The sequence below is a fragment of the Cornus florida genome, unplaced genomic scaffold (genome assembly GCF_030987335.1).
Source record: "Cornus florida cultivar Cherokee Brave unplaced genomic scaffold, ASM3098733v1 CherokeeBrave_3.0.0_Hap2_Chr03, whole genome shotgun sequence".
NCBI classification, from domain to species: domain Eukaryota; kingdom Viridiplantae; phylum Streptophyta; class Magnoliopsida; order Cornales; family Cornaceae; genus Cornus; species Cornus florida.
In genome coordinates, this window is record NW_026775573.1 from 2,931,430 (window position 1) to 2,939,987 (window position 8,558).

At 32.5% G+C, this 8,558-nt stretch overlaps 1 protein-coding gene and 1 long non-coding RNA gene across 3 annotated transcripts; both read left to right on the top strand.

The window, feature by feature from the left end:
- The first annotated feature begins 5,167 nt into the window (after nucleotides 1-5,167).
- LOC132298599 (uncharacterized) lies at nucleotides 5,168-7,335 on the top strand. 2 transcript variants are annotated; one of them, XR_009479911.1, is made up of 4 exons: nucleotides 5,168-5,477; nucleotides 6,171-6,284; nucleotides 6,419-6,629; nucleotides 6,748-7,335. It is a non-coding gene; the product is annotated as an uncharacterized LOC132298599 (long non-coding RNA). The 2 variants fall into 2 exon arrangements; XR_009479910.1 differs by having other exon boundaries at nucleotides 6,419-7,335.
- Nucleotides 7,336-7,742: 407 nt separating this feature from the next.
- On the top strand, nucleotides 7,743-8,256 carry LOC132300945 (uncharacterized). Its single transcript, XM_059798249.1, has 2 exons — nucleotides 7,743-8,051; nucleotides 8,116-8,256. The coding sequence occupies exons 1-2, from the start codon at nucleotides 7,743-7,745 to the stop codon at nucleotides 8,254-8,256; spliced, it is 450 nt and encodes a 149-aa protein (XP_059654232.1).
- Nucleotides 8,257-8,558: the final 302 nt, after the last annotated feature.

Sequence of the window (8,558 nt, forward strand, 5' to 3'; positions counted from 1 at the left end):
TTAGAAGGTAAGGGATTTGAACTTCAGCGGAAACATGTGTGTGTGTGAGTACCAATTGGAAAAAAAAAAAATAATAATAATAATAATAATTAGAGACTATAACATTAAAACACATCACTTAATATCTTGTGAACTAAACTTTCACAGTGGTAGTTTTTGGACTTAGAACATAAGGATATTTTGGAAATTTTTTTAAATTTTTTTATATTCTTATAACTATTTCTTGTATAAGTTATTAAAGCACTTTTATAATTTGTTCCTACTAGCTAATTTGTTGTGTGTAGCAAAATATTATATTTTTTCTTAGCACGTACTTCTCTATTTTAGTTCCTACCAATTGTGTTTTATTTAGTTAAAAAATTAAATATTTTTCTTAGCATTCATTTAATTTGTTCATGCTAATTGTGTTTTGTTTTGTTAAAATGATATATATTTCTTTTAATATTTCATTAAAGTAACAATGACATATTTTCACAAAGTGAAATTAAAGTAATTAATTTTTTTTATTTTCAAAAATTAAAATAATTTTTGAATAAAATTTAATTACGAAAAATATTTTTTCTTTACAACTTTCTTTTATATTATGCAACTTATCATTCCATCTTCTCTCTCTCTAATATATATATATATATATATTTTCACTTCATTTTGCATTACTAACTATTTCTTTTGATGATGGTGGAAGGGAGTCGCGGTGCTAGTGGTACGGTGGTGGTGGAAGGCGGCAATGATGTAGGTGGTGGAAGGCATTGGTGGTGAGGGTGGTGGTAGTAGTAACAAATATTTTAAGAAAAAATCTCTCCATTTAGAAGATAGAACATAACTAGAATTTGTTCCTTTTGGGCCTTGTTTGGGGCTCTTGGGTTTGGTCTCTTGTGTGGGCCTGATGTTTTGTTCTTGCTGCTTTTGGGCTGCTTTTTTTGGGCTTGTTGGTGAGCCCTGTACATCTCACTTTTTTGATTATATACTGATTTACCGAAAAAAAAAAAAAAAAAAAAAACACATAACTAGAATTTAAAACTAGAAATCTGGGTTAAAATTTAAATTATAACCGTTACATAAATTTTGAATCAGTGCATGCATAAGGTGTATAAATAGATGGAACAGAGACTTCAAACAAGTCTCTCTGACTGTCTTTTTTTTCTTGGAAGCTCCATGGCATCACTGCAAATTTCTTCATACAACACATGGAATGCAATTATGAGGGTTTTGTGGGATTTCGTGGACTGACGGCTACACCGAGTTTCCGATTCCTTCGGAAGCTTTCTATTGTCGAGGCCGGGTCGAGTTCGGGTAAATGTTCAAGAGCTTCTGCTCCATTACAAGTCCAGAGTTCATGAACTTTGCATTAGGATGACTACAATCTACGTCAAAGATGGTGTTGACATGATGAACACACAAGGTAACTCGTACCATTTTCTTATTGAATTTACCTTTTCTTCTTTATGTGTTTACTGTTTAGTTTCATTTCTCACGTACTTCTTGATGATTTCTTGAGAATAATCAAGAATTCTTGAGAATAATCAAGAATTCTTGATATTTTCTTGATGAATTCTTGAGGACTGAATTACAGTTTCCAGTTTCGGATGGTGAGGACTGAATTTCAGTTTCCAATAGAATTGCTTTGTGGTGGTGGCAATTAAATAAATAGGACAAGTCCTTTATAATCAACCATAATCTGTACACATGCAATGACGGATCCAAAAAATTTTGTGAGGGGGGCAGCTTTTTAATTTGTGGGTACAAAATTATATGATGGGTTCATTTTTGTAATTTTAATAAGGTTTTTTTTCATAAATTTTAAAGTATAAAATGAAAAGGAAAAAAAAAATCAGTGGGGCAAATTATAATTCTAGTGGGGCATCTTCATAAATTATCAAAATTTGATGTATAAAAGCTAAAAAAAAGAATCCAGTAGGGGCGAATTGTAATTTTAGGGGGCCATTTTCATAAAATTTTAAAAAATTAGGGTATAAAATAAAAATATTAAAAATTCAGGGGAGCATCTGCCCCTAGTCACCTGCTGGGTCTGTGCCTGTACACATGTAGCCTATCTAATGGTGAGAGATTTGTTATAGAATACTCTAAAATATATCTAGGATGGTTACAAGGTTACTATTAAAATATTTTAGATAATAATACACAAGTCTATATAACTCAGGGGTATATAACTCATGAGAATTTTAGAATGTATTGCTATAAAAACTATCCATATCATCGTCCCTATATGGTATATGCGTGCTATAACTTTTAAGGCGGGGCATGACACTGAAGAATGGTGGGATTGATTCAATTCGATTTTTGAACTAAATTTTAAATTCATGAGAATTTTAGAATGTATTGCTATAAAAACTATTCATATCATCATCCCTGCATGGTATATGCGTGCTATAACTTTTAAGGCGGGGCATGACACTAAACAATGGTGGGATTGATTCAATTCGATTTTTGAACTAAATTTTAAATTCGATGCACCCAAACATAACATTAATAACATTGTCTAATACCATCATATCAACACCATAAATATAACATGCAAACACTGAAATATACCAAGTAGAGTTTGAAATTCAAGCTGAAATTTAACAAAAATTAAGCCTACTAATTAAATTATAATCAAGTAGCATGTTCTAATAAGTTAATAATTTACTGCCTCCAATTGTGAGATTTAATTAAAACTAAAGTTGGCAACTGCTGGTCCCACTAGAATTTGACCCCCACTGGTTTCTTTAATTCCTTGGTAAGAAATACCCAAAAAATATCTTCTTCCCTAGCCGAATTCATCAGGTCTGCCACGGGAGCTGGTATCACAAATGGAAAACTGATCGGAAGATTTTGAATGTCCATGCACACTCTATATTGGAATGCTGAGCATCACCATCCAACTCCAAAATGAAATGCAGTCCCTTGAAAAAAAAAAAATAAATAAAAATTATAGGTTAGGTAATTAGATGCTTGAATTAAAACCGGTTTTAATTAGTGAATGTTTAAATTTAAATTTTTTAACATACCAGCCTGAATTTATAAGGATGTCCAATGACCGTCAGGCAATTAACTACCGTATTTGTCACTAACAAAGTAACTGCAAGTCTGCAATGCAATCCAAGAATAGTAATTGGAAAGTTAGAAAATAAAACTTTAAAATAATTATTAAAAAAAAAAACAAAAACTTAGTAAATAATTTATTACCTCCAAAGAGCTTAAACACAGCAGATTTCAGCCCAACCTTGACTGTGTAGGTTGTATTATCCTCCCTTATGATGGGCATGCCTTCGCCATCGATGCAGTGTTAGCCAGAAATTTCCTTCAATAGGGGCAATATTTAATAGCAATAAATATATATATATATATATATATATATATATATATATATATATAATTTTTAGTAAAACAGTATATGTAAAAATTAAAACATTGATTCATAATATTTCTATTCAGTTTATTCACAACGATTTTTCACATTATTCATTGTTGTTTCAAAATTTAATTCATTGAGTTAAATATACTACAAAAAATTTAAATTCAATGAATCAAAAATAAGATATGAAAAAGAAAATAACTACGTTACCTAATTGTTCTAATATATCACATATGTAAAAAAATAAAAAAAATAAAAAACCATGATAATCAAATCTAACCTTATAAGTTATAACAAGATAATTCAATCCATCAGAAATTTTGATAGAGTTGAATATGTGATTTCATTAATTTGGGCTGCAAAAAAAAAAAAAAAATTTTTTTCTAAGTTTTATTTAGAGAATAATAATTAATAACACAATTACACAAACTAAAATTTGAAAAAACAGTAAGTTCTAAAATAATTTTGATAATAATAACGAATAATTTATCTAATTAAAATTATAATATCAAATAATAATAGTAAAATTTAGATGATAAAAAATATATATCAAATTACCTGTCTGTTGCACTACATTGAGTCTCTGTCTACTGGTAATTCCGCTTACTTTGTTTGGATTGTGGAAAATGTTTGAAGACTGAAAATGTAATGAAAATAATCTATTTGTTTGTGTAAAGTCAAAAGTATGATAGAATATCTTAATAAAATTATTATTATTATTATTATTTGGAAAGTGGAAAAGAATATAATATTTTGGGAAAGTGAAAATAAATATTATATTATCTGATAGATTACCGTGAATGAGATTTTAGTTATATATATATAGTATATATACGTACACTGTCAAATTTTAAAGGCTTTTGGTTATATATATATATATAGTATATATACGTGGATTGTCAAATTTTAAAGGGGACAATTATATAAATATAAAAAAATTTCCATATAAAACTGCCCCCACTTGTCCCTTTGTGGCTATGCCACTGACTGCAATGAGAGTGATATTAGTGACTAAAACTGCCATTTTCATACAATTTAAAACACTCTAGAACACATATAATGAAATAATTGATTCGGGTTTCTAGTGCTGAGAAAGTTTAAGGAGTGATATTCCATTATCTGGAACTTAAATGATACATATCGTTAAAATTTTGGTGAATTAATTAGTTGACTACATTAATAAAGATGATATAAGAGGATTCGAAATATGCAAGCACAGTTGGTTGGTTTGAGTTTTTACTTGAAAGCTGATCAAAGAGTGGTTGTGTCACTCAGTAATATCAACTCCTAAAAGTAAACATTACTTTTAGTACTGTGAAACATAACAAATGAAGAAGCAAAGGTAAAGGTGAATTAATGTTAAGGAATACTGATAATGGCATAATGCATAGGCTTTTGTCACATAATATTTAATATTGTAACTAAATAAAACACAATTAGTGTGATGACTTGCACTTTTGTATTTTTCGGACTTCTCATATTTATTGCAATTTTATTTTGTTGTTGAGATTAGTATCATTTCCTTTATTTAAATTAAATATGTGGGAGGTCTTTTGATTATTTCATTAGGGGTATTATTGACTTTTAATTATGTAAATAACATACTTGGTATTTGGTATGATATGGAGGGGCATGGGGGACTTTTACTATGCAAATGGCATAGAAGGTATTTACAGAATGTTGGAGGGCCTTGTGGTCATTGTAGGAGGTCATACTTTTGACCATTTTGTGGCTTGACACCCATGCATGTAGGTGGCATATACATGTATAGAGATTAGAAGGAATTCTGCAGACTTGTATTTTATTCCTTGTAGTTTCCTTCGGCTCTCTTTTCTTGTCTCTCCATAGTCACTTCTTTTACATATAAATTTGAGGTACTTGTGTAAGGAATTTGAGGGGGCTTTGGGAATAAAAGTTGTTCCTGTGAACTTGGACTTCCTTTTGATATAAAGGTTGCAAATATTTTCTCACTGTTTGGGTTTCAAAAGGGGGTTTTAAAGAGGAAAGGTGGTGCTTGTATTTTAAAGGGTGTTCTTCATTTTCTTCTAAATTTTGTGGCTTTAATCCTTCCTTGGTGTGGCTTTTGGGTAGTCTAGCAAGATCTAAGGCTCCTTTTGAGGTAGGATTGTCCTAAACCTCACAACCTTTACATTTGGTGAATTTTATCTCTTTAATTGAGTTGTTACTTGCTTGAAAAACAGAATTGAACTTTTGTGCATTCTGAAATTTTTTGACAGCAATTACATGCTGATGTTCTGCCCAAAATTCATGTAAATTCGAAATTTATCTTGTAGAGATGAATTGATATTATGATAATATAGTCGTTTATCTTCCATTGAGACTCGGTTGCACACAAATTGGTTAAACAATGAATTTACTATGAAGTTCTGAAGTTGGAGTCAGTTTGCTGGAAATTCTGTTTTGGAGGCGGAATTTCTCTGATTTTTCTCATCAAAACTGCTTCAAATGGTGAGGTATTTTGGTAAAGTAAAATTATAATTTCAAACTTAGGTCTTTAAACTTTCAATTGCCTTTGGATTCAGTCAATTTGGGTAAGAATTGAATTTTTCATGAATTTTCAAAGTTGAAAGTTATAGGCTGAAAATCTGTTTCTGGGCAGAATTGGATTCGAAGTTTTGTGTCAAAACTGTTTCAATGGGGAAAAGATTTTGTTAAACTAAATTGATATTTTCAAATTATAGTATTTAAAGTTTCAATTGACTTAGGATTTATTCAATTTGGATGAGAATTGAACTTTTTATGAATTTTCAAAGTTGAAAGTGTCAAGCTGAAAAATCTGTTTTGTGGACAGAAAATTTTGAGGCGATTCCATTTCGGTGGTAATTGGGATTTTCATTCCAATTGAGGTCGGGGTTGTCCTAAAGTCCACAACCTTTGTTTCTTGTGGATTTTCATTCCAACTGAGGTAGGGGTTGCCCTAAAATATTCTTCTTTTCATGAATGAGAAAACCTTCTCTTCTTGTTTGTAGTACCATATATGATAAAATAAAGACCAACTTTTTCTTACTTTTAAATGGGAGGGAATGTTTGCTTATACAGGAACTCTCCCATGCATGCGTGAGCTGAAATTCTATGCCGTAAATCTCAGCTGCTCACAAGCTATTGTTGTTCACCACCCCCCTTCAGGATGTAATGGACCTGGGTATGTGGCCTATGGTAAACCCTTATCTGTTTAGCCACAAATGATAGATGAGGTTTGTGGGAAGGCTCACATATGGGCCTTAAGATCGGCCTGCAGAACCAAATTGAGGTTGTTTGCTTCATTTTTACCTTCCAAGGACTAGTTACATCACTGATCTTTCTTTAGGGATATCTAGGCGCTGAAAACCTTCTCTTTGCGACGTGTTTTTTTTTTTTTTCTCTTGCAGGTCATGGACTGGGTTTTAGGACTCTCTTGTACCCTAACATGTAAGGGCATTCAGGGTTTAGAGTGTGGATTGAGAAAAAACTGAAAGCCACAGTTTGGAGACTGAGAGAGGGGGTTTTGGAGGCTGAAACTTGTAATCTCTTATTTTTTCGTATGGTAAAATCTTTCATTGGATTTTCACCATGGACGTTGGCTTTACATCAAACCACTTTAATTCTTGTGTTATTTGTGTGGTGTGTGTTTACTTTTTTGTTTCTTGCTTGTGTTCTTGGTTCATGGCGTTTGTCGTAGCAGCTACCAACAATACGATAAGCAGCCAACACTGGAGGGCATAGCCCACGAACAAAATCAAATGGACAATACTTTTTGTGCCATTCCACAAGTAAAAAGAAACTTAGCCACATACAAAGGGCAAAAAAAAAAAAAAAAAAACTGGGATAAACCAAACAAATGAACCAAGCAACATCCTGAGGAATGACATCATCCAAACAGTCAACTTATGGTTGGATATTTCTAGACAAAATCCACACATGTAGGAAAAACCTGGTGTTATGCTTTCATATAATTGATTGCTATATAACAAGTTTACTTATGGGAAAGAAAAAAAAGCTTTTCTAAGATGAAGACTACTGCATTGTTATAAAGGTGACACCTTATTAATTACACACGATAGGTTGAAAAGAGACCCTCTTGCACTTGAAATTAAATTATTAAATTTCAACAGAATTAATAATCGAGCCAACCTCAGTCGGACCACATTTTGCAGTTTATGCCTATGCGGCACAAGATATTCCATTTCATAAACTAGGGCAAGAAAATCCATGTTCTAAGACAGTCCTATTTTATTGTCTCATCCCACTATCAAATACACATTTGGTGTCCTATTTTATTTCTCCCATTCATTTGGATTTTTGTGGTGTGAAAATTACATCTTTTGCGGGATGGTGGAAGAGTTTGGCTTCTGGATCGCTATCGAAAGAACTGCGTGTTCAACGGATGGGCTTAGCTTCTTTCTGTGCTTGGGCATTGTGGAAAGAGCGTAATTCTTTTTGTTTTGAGCAGAGACAAAAAGATCCTTGGCAAGTGGCAGCGATAGCTTGTTCCTGCTTTTCAGAATTTATGGAAGCTCAAAATCGGAGAGGTCGATTACATACTGATTTTCAATTTTTGCATCCTCAGAAGTTATGGAAGCCTTCGACGGATGGTTGGATCAAGTGTAATGTTGATGCCTGGTTTTGTAAAAGGTCACGAGCCGCGGGTGGTGGAGTTGTGTTCAGGGATTCAGCCGGGTCTATAAGTGATGTGGTTACTTTGAAATCATTTTTTTGCTTTATCTGCAACTTGTGCTAAGGCTCATTGTGTGCGTCAGGCTTTATGGTGGGCCAATTATCTGGGGTTCCAATGTATTTGGGTGGAATGTGATGCAAAATTGGTGGTTGATGCAGTTTTGGGTGCTGTGACTCCTCCGAAAGAGCTCTCAACTTTGATTTTTGATATCAAAGAAGCATGAGTTGGTTTAACGAGGTGAGCATTTCGCATATTTTTCGGGAAGGTAATTCTGTTGCTCATGCGGTTGCAAATATTTCAAAGAACCTTCGCCATCCTGATATGGTGTTAGAGCATGCGCCTTCATCTGTAATTGAGTTGGCTAAGGCTGATTTATTTTATGTTTCTATGTAATGTTGCTTGTTTGCCAAAAAAAAAAAGAAAAAAAAAAAAAAATACTGGATATGGTCTGGGCTCAGCAACCTTTGATTACATTTTAGAGCTTTATGGAGATATCTGAGGGCAACATACACATTTCCCAAGCCT